General features: G+C 38.6%; 1 protein-coding gene across 1 annotated transcript in view; it reads left to right on the forward strand.

The window, feature by feature from the left end:
- Positions 1-8,708, forward strand: part of MMS22L (MMS22 like, DNA repair protein) — a 99,723-nt gene extending 91,015 nt beyond the window's left edge. Inside the window, exons 22-25 of the mRNA XM_026059290.1 lie at positions 1,642-1,808; positions 3,214-3,310; positions 4,251-4,418; positions 6,607-8,708. Coding sequence (XP_025915075.1) covers positions 1,642-1,808; positions 3,214-3,310; positions 4,251-4,418; positions 6,607-6,682 — 508 coding nt within the window. The 3' untranslated portion in view covers positions 6,683-8,708. The remainder of the gene's footprint in view (positions 1-1,641; positions 1,809-3,213; positions 3,311-4,250; positions 4,419-6,606) is intronic.
- Positions 8,709-14,698: the final 5,990 nt, after the last annotated feature.

Consider the following 14,698-nt stretch of genomic DNA (forward strand, 5'->3'; position numbering starts at 1 on the left):
AAGAGTGTGCATGCCTGCTGACTAAACAAAATTCAAGGTTGATCATATATTCAGGTAAATTTGAGAGGCAGTCCTGTAAGTAAAGCCTGTATTATTATTAAGGAAGTGAATTAAGATTTCACAGTCTTGGTTCTGACATTTCTTAACTTATGAATACTCAAACTTTGTCATCTTAATAGAGTTATTTGTGAATGTGTGCATGCATGTGTGAATTTTAAGATTGATAGTGGAAAGGAAGTTCTGAAAGTGTAACAGCAGTTGGTGACTTGTAAGACATGAAATGTTTTCTGGTGATCTGGGAAGAATATCTTAGAACTTAACAGCAGTCACTGAGTTACAACTTGCTGGATGGTCAGAAGGCAGTCACTAGGTCTATATATTAATGCCTACAGAGTTCACTAGTCCTTTTGCCATTAGAAAGCTAGTCAATTCCTATTGCTGCACAGGGGAAATTGAACCACATGATCAGGGCTGCATTATCCAGATCAGATAATCATTTTAGTGGAGGAGAGCCAAAAAGAATAAGTGTTAGATTGTCATAGTAAATTCACAGAATACAAGATTTCAGAGATGCTAATATTAAAGTTAGTAAGACTACAATATGTGAAGAATATAGGAGGAAAGTGTTACAACTGTTATTTGCTGTGTTATACTAGTGCTCTAAAGCCATGCAATCAAATATTCAGATCTCTAAAAATCAGGTTTCATTTGAAAGTGTAAATGAAGTTGTGTAAGCATGCTTCATTATTTTAGGACTTGAACAAGGATAGTAGTTTTTAACTAATGTATGCCTTGTTTGGGTAGCTAATTTTAAATATCTGAAAAGTTATTTTGAAGGTTCTGGGAGTTCTTTTGTTAACTGGTGAATAAATACTGTGTTCTTCTTACCTGTGCTCTTCTCTCCTGAAGGCTTAAATTTAGAAGTCAGTGTCTTCAGATTTCAGTAAGGTCACTTGTAATTTCAAATCAACAGCAGTTTAGATTCTTGCCTCCTTTTGTGAAAAATAACAAGACATTAAATCAAGACATTAAAACTGGAACGCTCAAAATGTGTGTGTTGTCAAAATTTGTTTCTGTCGCAAGATGACAGGTTACCCTTTGTCTTTGTGACAAATTTTATAGAGGAGATGGTTGTGTTAATTCTGACAGAGCAAAAGCAGAGATTGTCTGTCCCATTACAATATAATGTTGACAAAAATAAGAGTAACAGCATATTCCTTGAAATCAAACAGCAGAGCTGTTAAGGCAGTTGGAATGTTAGTTGACAAAAGCACGCAAGGCTAAATAAATTAACTGAATAAAAATTGTATTTTGGATGTTGTTTTCAGGGTCTCCTTTTATTCAGTTATTTTATTCAGATTTCTTTGTATTTTAACTTCTATAGTCACATTTGGCTTTTTCACTATGATAGCTGCTATTTCTCACTTCCCTCTCAATAGAAGAGTTAGAAGGCATCACTGTCCTCTGATAAATTGGGAGTCATTTCTAAGACTAAGACAAATAGAAGCTATTAGTTGAACCAAGATAAAGATAGAAATCTATTTAATAGCCCTCCTGCTGAAATACCACAGTGTTATTTTAAAGTATATTGAATGGAAAAATAAATTATGGACTATGTTTTGGTTTGCTTTGTCTTCCCAGTGAACACTACCTGCAGTTCAAAGGTAATGCTCCACCTCCTCGCTTGGCCTCAGTTCTTGCTTTCATTCTCGAAGTGCTTCAGAGAACTCAGAGTACTGAATTACATGACATCGACTTGGTTCTCCCAGCTGTGTTGAAATGCATGGTATTGCTTAACGAACTACAAGGTGAGCTGCTTGTTTGCTTTAAACACAACAGTGCACGTGTATAAGATTATCCACTACCAAGCATCCTTCATCCAAATACTTAGGTTTTATGTGGCTTTTAGATGAGGTGAAGGAGATGCATTGGCCAGATGAACTGGAGAAGCTTCATCTGTTCAATGAGCTGTCTGGGGCTTCTGTCTGCAAGAGGTGGAGTTGTTCTGCTTTGTGTTTCTCTTGGACTCAAGTGTCACACTCTCATCAACTAAAGATCAACCTTGTCAGGAATCCAAAGAGCATTTCCTTTCTCCCCACCCTCCTCACCTCATTTCTCCTACACTTGGTAACTGTGGAAGTTCTCTTCCACCTAAAGCTTTGAGACCAAACAAGTCCAGCGTATGTTCTGCCCGTAGAGGCATTATAAATGGATTAAAAGTAGCGTGTTGCTTTCTGAAGGCATCTTTGAGCCTCCCTCTATTCTTTATTTTTAGCTTCTTAAAAAGTGAAGTACTCTGTTCACCCCACCTTCGTACAATGAATTAGCATGTGTGCATGTACGCACAATTCTACTCCTTGCTGCCAGTGGCAGCATTAGGCGAAGTGGGGACTCACCTCTGACTTCTCCTGGGAATTTTAGGCATTAAAGTATTTTTTTAATTCTGGTCTGTAGAAGTTTCAAGGACAAGATATGCTCAGGAGATTAGCTGAATTAGCACATACCCTTTCTTCCCCCTTCTGCCTTCATAGCCATATCTGTCTAAAGCTGAAAGTATCTACTTTGCAGTATGTTATAGAATAGAATAAGTTGTACGTCTTGGGCTGCTGTAGCCACCAGCTCACTTCCTGCCTAAACAGGACTCCACAACACCCTGGTAGAAGCATCATTGCAGCCCATTTCCAAATTTATAAAGAAAGAGTGCTATCTTGCAACTGCAGTATTTTTTGGAATAAATTAAGTGGAAGAAAATATTTTTATAGAAAGAAGGTAAGGCGGAATTCAGAAAAATACCCTCTTGCTGAAAGTAGGAGTAGATTTGTATAGCTTTGGGCAGGATATAATGCCCAGACTGCTTGTCTTTAAATCAAATAGGGATGATTTAAAGAATACAAACAAAACCTAAATTTAAATAAAATCTCTATTTCCACTGAGTGTGGGTCTCTCTGCTTTGACTTAAAGAGAGAGTACTGTACTTAAAATCTGTGTGTTTAAAGGATAATGGTGGTGAAATAAGACTACTTTTGCATAAATCTGTGATTCATTCTGTTCTTTATAGCCAGTCTTACTAACTGCTTTTGCAGTCATTTTACTTGCATCAAAGTAAGATTAAACCATTTTTCCTCCTTTAAAAAACTGTAGTCTTCATAAAAGACATTCTCCAGATGGTCAGTTCAAGAGTTCTGTGTGAATCTTGTGATTTTTCTCTTACAGTTAAAAAAATATCTACAGACATTCTACAATACATGGTAGAAGGCTGCCAAGCAGGGTCAGGAGGAGAACATGCCACCCAGCTGACTTCTGTATTTAGGTAACCAGAAAATATGCCAATTGGCAGTGAAACTATTGCAAGCCAATTGACAGCAAACATGTTTTTTTTAAATAACTAATTATCCTTAACATACTGCATTGTCACTTGTTTATAGTACTTAAATTATTGTACTTCTGGCACTGGTTTTAAACATGGCTTGACCAAAAAAGCCAGAGCAAAAAGATACAAGCAGGAAACATATCTGTTTTCTTATGGATTAAGTACTGTTTTGAAGGACCAGTAATAGAGAGGTATATTGCCACTGTAATGGGAAAAATTCCTCATGAATGGTGATGCTCAGTGTTAGGTACTGTGAAGAATAAAGGTGCCTGCCTAATTAGAAGTGTGTAATAACGGATATCAAATGCTCATAAAAAAAGCTTTGCTTTCATTTCTGTTTTGGTTTGGTTTGATTTTTGTGACAAATAGCTAAATAGATTTTTATAATGTGAATTATACTTATTCCATACCTCTGCAAAATGATATTCTCCATGAATTCCATTTCTCACGTGGATACAGTGGAAGAGGTGCGTGAGCGAAGGACCCAAAGACAGTTTGCAGGTGTGAGCACTGGTCCTGTATTGGCTCATGTCTAGCTGAGAGCTCAAGAGACTTGCTGCAATCAGCATGGATGTTTTGGGCCTGCCTGCTGCCTTGTACAGAATACATTAATTTCATGGGACAGTTTATTCCTCGGTTAGCATGGTCTTACTTCCAATTCAAGTACAATCTGTGAACTTGGGAATAAACGTGTTTTTTTGCAGCATTACCTGCAAAAATTTAGAGAAAGTAAAGTATTCCAAATAGAGTATTTCAATGTAAAAATATGAAAATTTCCATGATCTGGATTGCTTTGTTGATTAGACTCTTAAGCTGTTTTTTGGCATGTTCTCTGCATTTAGTTTTGACCTTGCATTAAATGCCTCTGTGTCCCCCTCAGGCAGTTTATCCAGGACTATACAGCAGTGTATGATCATCGGGTTTTCAGCATACTAGAAATAGTGGCAGTCTCGGATCAGACATTAGTTACCTGCCTGATTCCCACAATCACACAGTCTCTGAAGGATTCGGAGCACAAACAAGGTCTTGGAAGGAACACTGCGCAGAGGTTTGGAGTTTTTTTTAATTTAATATATTGCTTTTTGACAATGAACAGTAGAGGTTTATTCTCTTGAAAGAAAGCAGTGTTAGACAGCAGCACAGATACTCAAAAATGAGTGATTTTAAAGTGTGTTCAGCCAGAAATCTACCTTCTCTTATGCTTTTCATGGTTTTAAGCCATTCGTATTTGCTAAATATTTTCACAGACATTTTGACACTAAGTCTACAGACCCCCAAAAATTTATGCAAAGCCAGATTGTCTCTGTTCACTACACTGTGTGTTCTAAAATACAGAATAAAAAAGAATTCCTGCCCCAAAGAATTTGTCTATTTGTCTGTAAGTCCCTGCTTTAGAGGATACAGATTATATGTAAAATTGCAGTATAATCAGATATGATCTGAGATGCTTGGAAAAGAAATATCCGTGGCTTAATTTTTTATTTACAAGAGTTCTCTTGTAATATAAGCTTACAAGAGTTCTGGATGTTCAGAAACAGTGGCCTCCTCCCTCTGCTAGGCACAGCAAAATCACACTTCCTCCGTTTGCCCTTCAGAGAACTTGGGACAGAAATATTTGATTTGTGAATTCCATCTAGCCTTGGGAAGAAATGGCACTTGAGGTGAGCAGCTCAGCACAGATGGCGGCATCTCTGGGTGCGGATGCAGTAGTGAACTTTCTGCACCTATATAAATGTTGTTAAGAAAATCCAGGAAGCTGTGGCCAGTGGGGCCCCTAAGCCAAAAGGGCTCCTTCTGTTAGTTCTGCTAACTGGCGCGCTGGCACTTGACCCTCCTGTGGCTCTAGGCCAGGGGCTGGCCTAAGTGGTCACATAAATGCACATACTGGGACTCCTCAAAGGATGGGATCCTGGTCACACCACAGGCTTGAGAAGTTCTGCCATAAACATTGGCAGGGCCTGGGATAGAAAAAGACAGAGCTGTGCAAGAGTGTAACTCATAGGGCTGTAAATGGTATTCAAAAAATATTAATTTTCAATTAAATGGGAAAAAATTAACTTGTTTATTGATAATTACAAATGAAATTTGTGATTTCATAATTATTTCATAAATTATTCACTTTTTATTACCCCCTACCAAAAATACATTTGTTTTATTTATAGGATTTCACACTAGGTCAGACTGCAGTAATATATGCAACATATTCATACCACCTGCTTTTGTCCTTTTAGTACTGTATTTCATAGTTGACTTTCATATATTTTTTTCATACTGCCAGTGAGGCAAAATTCATCCCTTTACCTACAAAATATGGAAGAAAACAGGTTGTTTGAAGTTCTGCAATTTATGTTTGGGAATTAAAAAACAGCCAAGTTTCTTCTAGTTGTATCCCGTAACATATACATTATCAAATCTGTTCTTGATGTTCTGTATTAATAATTTGTATTTAGAATGTGCTCCCTTATCCAGCAGTCTAAGGTGCTCCATGAACATTTCAGTGTAAGCACACTAATAACTGATTTTCTCTTTTCAGTCCTGGCCAATATAACATTATATTAACATATTCTGTGGAATTACTGTAGACATGAAAGTCAAAACCTATGTATATAAGAGAAACAAAGGTCAGAAGTTTAATTACATGCTTATAGCAGCAATGCCCAGTGTTATTGTTGCCAGGAACTAGTATGAAAACTGCAGGAAATACATATTTCAATTTTGTTTGCTCAAGTTAATATTTCATGAAAGAGATATATAATCAGAATTTACTTCAATGGCAGAGGCAGTACTTTAGCAATAATGTTATAGTTTAGGTTGGAGAGTATTACAGTGAACTTCAGGTGAAAAATCTCACCAACACATATGCACTCTGCTGGAACGTCCACTTGAGTGACAGCCCCCTTCCGAATTCCAGGTTTATTTTAAAACTAATCAGAGATCTCTGTTGAGGGTGATGGTCTGTATCTGTGTCAGTGCCAGTCTGCGTTCTAGTGCCAGTGGTTCACATCACTGTACTGTAGCAAGAGTCACCGGGAGATTTCCTATGCAGAAATCAAACAGCGAATGTGATGAAATCTGAATGCAGGTCTCCTCTGAGCCTTGGTAACTCCATGTTTTAAAGTAAAAAATTTACACATCGCACATTCTGGTTTAATATCCCAATATGTAAACAATCTGGGAATTGTGTGCTTTTACGTGTGAGATTAAGTAATGTGTTACATTCTTTTGTTTTTCAACAGAGAAGCCTATAAAAGACTCTTATCTCACCTTACAGAGGCTGGACAAAATGAGATAGATACAAAAAATGGAAAATGAGACAAATTAGGAGCGTGCTGGCAATTAATCCTTTCCTCTTGAATCTTCTCACACTGTTGATACCTGAAACAACACTGCACAACACACTATCCAAGTTCTTTATCTTTACAATTGCAATACATTTATCAAATCTGATTTTTTTAAAGTTATATATTAATTTTAATAATTTCTGTGGTATTTGAATGTTGTCATGCATATGAAGAGTAACTCTCAATATATCGTTGAATGATGATTGAAATGTATGGCAAATTTATTATATGTTAAAATGTTTATATGAGCAGAAGAGCCTGTATTGCAGCATACAAGGTGGGTTTTCAAAGGACTGAAGTGATTTCACAAAACCTAATTCACGTTTTGATTCACATTGTCAATTCACATGGCCCTCTTAACAGTGTACTTTTGAACCCCCCCCATTCAGTATGTTCTTAAGAAAATTACAACTCCTTAACTTCTAATTTATAATTTTAGTAGAGCAAGAAAGACTGTGATCTCTAGTACTGAACTTGATGAACACGGTGCATTCATGCATTCGCCGGGAGTTGGAACAGTGTGCTAGGGCTATCTTATGTTAAGAGAGGGCCTGGGTATTTGTTGCATAGAATATAGAATTCATATAGCTGCCCTACCCTTCCTCCTGTATCGAAACATTAAAGAAGTCTTTCAGATTCCAATGGAAAATCTCTTCTGTTGTCCTTGTGGGTAATATAAGAAAAGGTAGGTTCAGATTTCTTTTCCTTTTTAACACTACATTTGTAAAAATAAACACAGAATTTGCAGTGATACCATGATATTTTTAAATATTCATGACACTCTATTAAATATCCATTTGACTTGGACTACGTGTAAATGGTGGGAGAAAAAAGAAGAGAGGGAGGATGGACTTTTTTTAAAAAAATACTCATTTTGGAAATTAATTTTATTTCATTGTAGGCTAGTAGTTATTTCTATTTGCCTGGAAAGCTGGATTTTTCAAATATTTTGCTGTATTGTGGATTATCTTTTGGGTCTGACCTGCCTTCCAAGACAGGTCTAGCTCTGTAACTTTTTCTATGCTTTTTTTAAAGTTTGCAGGAACTTTCATTAATGCCTGTGGAATTCAAATTTTCACTTCCCTCAATAACCTATATTTTTGCAGCTACTCACTGGACTCTGGGAGTCATAAGTTTGCTCCTGATGGCAGCACTGGTGAACAGGGTGCCTACTTTTGAAGTTATTCAAATTTTAACTTTACAACATTAATGGGAAGGAAAGATTATTTTTGTGTCTAACAACTCCAGAAAAAAATCCCTAGAATCTTGTTCAGAGCAGCTTCTGTTTCGTTACAGTAATCTTACCAAGTCGAAATAGATAATCTTTTCCCCTAAATCAGCTATTGTTACTTCAGATAATGCAGTAACTAAAAGCCTCTTTAGGCTACTTAATAGCGCAGAACATGGAGGTTCTTTCATTATGAAAGTGACTTATTGAACTTGCATTGTAGCTTCTTGTAAGCTTCTGCACCTGGGAGGAGTTTTATTCATCTCAGGAGGATTGTGCTTCTAAAAAGCTTTTTTTTTTTTAATATCTATATATATATAAAAAAAAACCCTCTCCAAGTGAGATTAAAAATCTACTAAACACATCATTAAACAATGTTACAGTATCTGCTCTATCCTTTAAAAAAGTCAAAGGTTTTATATACTACAGTCAGACATCTGTTCTGTTATCTACTGTGTGGTGAGATTCAAATTTCGAAGACATCTCTATTAAAGACATATTTAATACTGTCTGTAGTGGTTGGAAGTTTCTGAAAAAGCAACAGAGCTTTATGCAAATGTGAAACAGCTCTTGGTGCATGAGAAACTAATTTAAACAATTTGGAAATTATCATTCTTCTCTGTCAAAAAGTTAATGTGAACAGAAATAAAGCATTTTGCATTGTATTCATCAACCACTGCCAAATGGGCAATCTGGTTTGGTCTGATTGTTTGGTATGGACATGTACAGATGTGACTGACAGTTTTGATAATATTAATGAGATGAAGGCTTGCAGAGCATTAGTCTAGAGTGACTTACCAAGTATTTACCAAAACACCTCTCCAAACTTAGGAGGAAAAAAAGAAACTGGTGAATTTATGTACAATATAGGAAAAGTAAGGATTGAAAATCACTGTGAACTAAAAAAAAATATGTATTATGTCCTATTAGATGCTGTCTGCATAAAGTCTACTTAGGACACTGAATATTATTTGGATTAAACCTTTCTACATAATTTTGTGTATGAASAGTTTGGTTTAAAAACACTACAAAAGTCTAGATTGCCTTTACAGTGCACCTGTGCATGGCATTCCTAGAGCCCTATATAAGGAGCTGCTTAAGCTAGACAGTAGGGAATACTGGAAAGAGGCTTTTATACTGGTTACTACCACTGAGAAGAGCAGTTCATCTGCATATATGTCCAGTGTCTGCCTCTTTTTTTTTTGGGGGGGGGGGGGATTTAAGCCTACTTTTCCTTTCTCATGAAAGAACATGCTGTCTCTGCTTTGTTTAATGAGCAGCAGGGCAGAGCCTTGCTCCCAATCAGGTAGAGGGGATCAGAAAATAAGATGTTCATCTACTGGTGAGCATCCTTGACCTTGGCCACAGGGCAGGAACTCGCCTCTGCCAAGCTTTCGTTCCTCTCTTCCCCCTCCCCAAGACTCATCCTCATGGTTATTTGTGCGAGGCTGAAGTTGGTAGGTGCGTTCTGGGAGAGCTGGATTGGACCCTGTGGGCGAAATAGGAAAACTGGGAAAGGAGAAACAACTCATATGAAGGTTCTGTCAGTGCTCAAGATCCTGGTGGCATGGAGTTTGGACAGTTGTCTCTGTGTCAGCTGAAAATGTCACCTTAGGGTCTAGCCAACAGTTAAGTGTGCAGTGAACTTGGACAGCAGCCAAGCAGAATTTTGAGGACCTCTGTGATTCCGTTTGACTTCTTGCTTCTGAGTAGTTTTGCTGCCATTGTGTATTGTAAACATTTACAATTTGAACTGGCACCAGTAGGCATTTCTGCGGTTACTAGCAAATCATGTACCTGTTTTTCACCATCTCTCAGTAAGTATGACAGGAGAGCTAGTACGGAAGGCTTCCATTTCTGACAAGAATGTTGATTACTGGAAAAGGGTCATACTTCAAATTTGAGATGATTTCCAGCAGATGAAAGAAGCATATCCTAAGAGCACCTTTCTAGAGATGGATATCAAGCTCACTCTATGTATAATAAGACTGGTAAGTAATACAAGCTCTGTCATTGCAGAGAAGACAACAGAAGCTGCCATTTGAAGTCATCAATCGCTGACAGCCAGCAGCTTTGCCAATCATCAGGCCTATACTGGGAGTCTCAGTTCTAGAGGCATGCCAGGCTTTAAGAAGGTGCCTGCCACAAACAACTTCAGGATTTTGGCTTTTTGGTCAGTGACTCTTGCAGATAATTCATCCTGCAAGGTGGCTTGAGATGGCACACACATTCCTTTCTTTTGCCCAGCAGCAGTATTACAACTTTACAGCAATGGGAGGATTTTTGGCTACATCATTCAAGCTGTTCTAGAAGGTAATGGCCATTTCCACAGCCTTAATGGAGAATGCTGTGGCCAATATCATGCTGTCTATCTTGATAGTGTGTGGAGGTAGACCTGTGCAAGGAGAGCTTTGCCCATCTGATTGCTCTCATTTAAATCAATGGCATGAGTGTGATATAGTCCCAGCTTCCATGACTTGTGAAGCTACTGTACAGTGAAAATTGATTGCCATGAAGAATTTTCAGTTAGCATCTGACCGTGTGCACAATATTACAGAAATGTGCATTTGCCTGATGGAAATCTGTGTGGTGATCACTAACTTGTAATCTTCATATGAATACAAGTAAAGAGCACCCTACCTGTAGATTTAAGAATCTACACTTTCTAACAGGCTTGGAGGTTTTTGGCCTCAGATCCCCAAACATTAGTCACAGACCTTGTGAAATACAAGTTCAACATTACCCTTCAAGAAAAGCCATCTTACCACTGGTGTTTGGACAGACCCGCACTGCAGTTCTGCTTCTTTCACCCTGCTCTTGCAGGTTCTTCCTGTCCTCTCACAGCCCTGGAGCAACAAGATTGCGAGGAACCGTACGAGGGGCTTTTCCTCCATTCCTTTCTTTTCACCCAGCACCTGGCCGCACACACTGCAGTAGAGAGCAAGGCTGAACTCTGAACCTGCTGTCTCACAAGAGTGTTCAGTATTGACAGAGGAGGGATGAAAGGCATTACTGTACAGTTGTTTGCTGCAAGACAATATGCTAGTGACTGTAGTGGTCTGAGTTAAAGCCAGGTCAGACCTGATGTGCCAGGGCCACTCTGCAGGTGAGCGTGTGGCCTGCACTGTGGAGTACTAACATTCGACCACTCCAGACAGTTTGGTTTTGCCATCTCATAATTTGGAGCCTGAGACATCACCATAAAGTAACAGCCGCCTTTGGCCTTTTATAGGATCCCCATGACCCAGATTTTTTGAAGCACTGGGGCAATGCTGTACTACTGGGATGGAAAGGGTCTCTGTTCCAATGCCTTGCTTAAAAATAGTATTGCTCACGAACATGGACATTTTACTGCAGTTGCAACTTATTTCCATAACTGAGGAGGAAAAATTCTGAAAATAAGTGGAAAATAAGAGGCTAGAGGTACTAATGAAATTCATGTACACCTAGGTTTAGTCTGGCTCCCTTCATAGATATGAAAAAGTTGGTAGACATCTTTAATATACTTACTTAATTACTGCCACCACAGGATTGCCATCTTTCAATGCAGTTTTTTAAAAACAATTAAATCTCTGTAAGCTTTTTCTTCCCCCAAGCCTCTTGCAAGGTCCATGCCTAATATCTCCTTTTGTTTGGAAATGCTCATACTGTTGGCAGGAGAGCTGTTTCAGGTACAGCAAGAGCGAGCCTTGTAAGCATTTTCTACGCCAATCTCCTTGGCTAGAGGACTGTTCCAGGGCCTGACTGGGTAAAGGATTACTGTGCTCTTTTCTCTTTGGAATATTTAGAATTGATAGATGAATAAAAAGTATTTCATTTTTATATTTCTCCTATTCCAGAATTCAGCATACCAATCACCTCTGACCTATTATCACTGTGATATGAAACAGCCATCCAGTGCATCATGAGCAATGGTAGGGAGAGGGATGTCTGATTTATTTTTCCTTTAGTACCCCTAAAATGCCACACTGGAAAATTAGGGGGGGGGGGGCACATTCTGTTCAAAATTCACATGCAACTTCCATTAGTCCCACAAAGCTGTCCCTCTATTTTATACAAATTTCTCATTTTTTATTGTTATTAAAGAGCAGGAACAAGAAAAATTATTCCTTGCTTCCATTTTCAATGACAAAAAAAAAAATAGTGGGGGGAAGGCATTTGTTTCAATGAAAGCACTTCTGAAATAAATAGAAAAATTTACTCCTTTTATGCTGGAAGAGAGCAGCAGACCTATGCAAAGAATAAGGTTCTGCATATCTGTTGTAACTGCACAGAGCAGGAGCTGCCAATAGCATACTACTTACATAGTCATTTAAGGAACTTCTATGACTGTCCCCCTAAAAGTGACATATTTCCCTCAGGATACAGAAAAGAGGTTTTACTGCACACTGTGTTTCCTTCTTTCAGTAGCTTCTAAAATTATGCATGGATATTTTCAGTTTAATCATATTTTATAATTTTTAACTATTACTTAAAACTCAAATTCAGTGTAACCAGCCCATCTGTTAGCAATGGTTATAAAATTATGTTGAAGATTAAAAATCTGATGCAGTGTCAATATGTCCTAGCATAATTAAGCTTGTTTTATAATGAATGACTAAGAAATGGCTTTTGTCTATTTGAGCTGCTTTAATAGTAAAACTTTATAGGCTTAGTGCACAAAATATATACAGCTATGTACAAAGGAAAAATAACTAAACCCCCCAGATCCTGTATTCAAAGGTGTGGTGTCTTTGCAGCCCTTGGGAAATGCCAGCATAATAATTCCATGTCACAACCTAGTTCACTGCATGTTTAAGTCCATCAAACACTATCTTAGATATACTGCCATTCCTGTAGAATGTCACCCAAGTAGGCATTAAAAATTCAAATTTGCTAAATTTACTTACTAATCTTAGAAAGGGCCAACATAACCTGTATTACACCGATGAAAAAATTAGCACAGCTTCCATCTATATGGATTGAGAGTGTTTCTAAAAGTACTTTGTTCTTCAGTATTTTAAGTATTGTAACATAACCTAAACTACACAGAGTAACATTTTAAATATTTTAATTCTGGCATTACTGTGGAACAACCATTTATTAATCATCTCTGCTGAAAAAATATTCTTTATAGAGACACCTTTTTCCCTTTAAAATGTGCTCTTGAAAAAAAAAGATGTAGTTTGGCAAAATAAAACTGTGTAAGCCCCCTATGCAATCTATTTGCTAAACTTCCTGCAAAGTCTTCCTCTCCTACAAACTCTGACTGCAGATGAAGTGTTTTAACCTTGCCCTCTTAATTTATTCTACATTCTAATTTTCAATAAACAGATGCCGCCTCTTTTCGCGCTTGTTTCCACATTGTTCCACATTCTGCCTGTGTTGTTTCTGCATGTGTGAATATTCAATTATCTATTTCTCCATGATTCTGCAACTGATGTACTAAATGTCTGTACAGGTTTGGGGGAAGGTAACCAGAGAAGGCAAAACTTAAAGGAAAAAGAGTTACAGAACTTGGAATTATCCTGGCAGTCAGGTACTTCACCTGAAAGCTGCTAAGTTAAAAATAAACTGTAAGGAACAACTAGAAATGCAAGCATTAGTGCAAAGAAACAGATTTGCAGCACACTGGCACAAAACATATAAATATTTCTTTGGTCAGCGCTTGGGTGTGAAATGCTCAGTAGAGAACAGGGGCAGAAGAAGCTGTTGGTGCTCTCTTGGTGCTGCTGCTGAACAGTGCGCCAGCACCAGGCAAGGCTGCTTCTGGAAGTTGTGTCTTTTTGGATAAAACGCACAAAGCAGCTGATTACTACTGTGATTATTTATAGCTAAGGAGAACTGATAAAACATCTTAGGACTCTGAGGTGAAGTATGCAATATAAAGGATGAAATATTATTCTTTATGGGAATGACCTAAAAAGGAGATCACAGGACAGGCATAAAAATACTAAAGCTATTCATTATAGCTCTCAAGACCTTGTGGCCCAAAAGCCTCACTGCAGATGTGAGCAGCTTTAATCAATAAACCTAAGGGAATGAACAGAACTGCAGTGACTTCCACACTGAGCAGTCTATGGAACTGCTGCTGCATCATTCAGGCACAAAGATCCCTCCATCCTGAAGCCCCCCGTGAGTTGCTACCCAGTGTGACCCAGTTCACTACCTTGCACGCTTTCCTGGTTGGGAACCCAAGTGCCAATTGTGTTGGCATCTGCTTTCACACTGTGCTGATCAGACTCTAGTAACTGAATGACCGAGCGTGGAAATATTCCCATTCTGGACATCTTCAAGGCTCTGCGGAAAAACTACAGCTAAACAGCATTTCAGAGTTACCTACCAAAACTAGTGGCTGGGCAGTGACAGAGGCTGGGTTCAAAGGTTTATGTTTGCCAAAATAGTACAAAATGTTGAATAGCAGAGGTGGATGTGGAGCCCAGGTGTAGGAGCCTGCAACCAGTGCAGTGTCAGAAGCCAGGGCCACTAAATGGAGAAATGACAGAGCTAGGGCCCGCTGCACCAGCAGCTTCACTCCCCTGGCCAGCCATTGCCAGTAGGACTTGTACAGAGCTGCAGCCACGAAGTAAAGCCATCTGGGCTCTCCCACCCACCACCCACCCCTCTCCACCCAGAGCAGAGCCCTGCTAGCACCAGCGTGCCATCTGCACACTTTTGCAGTGACACCGTGCTCTTAGTCAGTCATAGATAACCAGCTTGCTCACCTGGTAAGGGTTATGCGGCCGACTTCAGGCTCAGGAAAGCACCTTCATCTGTCCT

The sequence above is a fragment of the Apteryx rowi genome, unplaced genomic scaffold (genome assembly GCF_003343035.1).
Source record: "Apteryx rowi isolate R43461 unplaced genomic scaffold, aptRow1 scaffold_155, whole genome shotgun sequence".
NCBI lineage: Eukaryota > Metazoa > Chordata > Aves > Apterygiformes > Apterygidae > Apteryx > Apteryx rowi.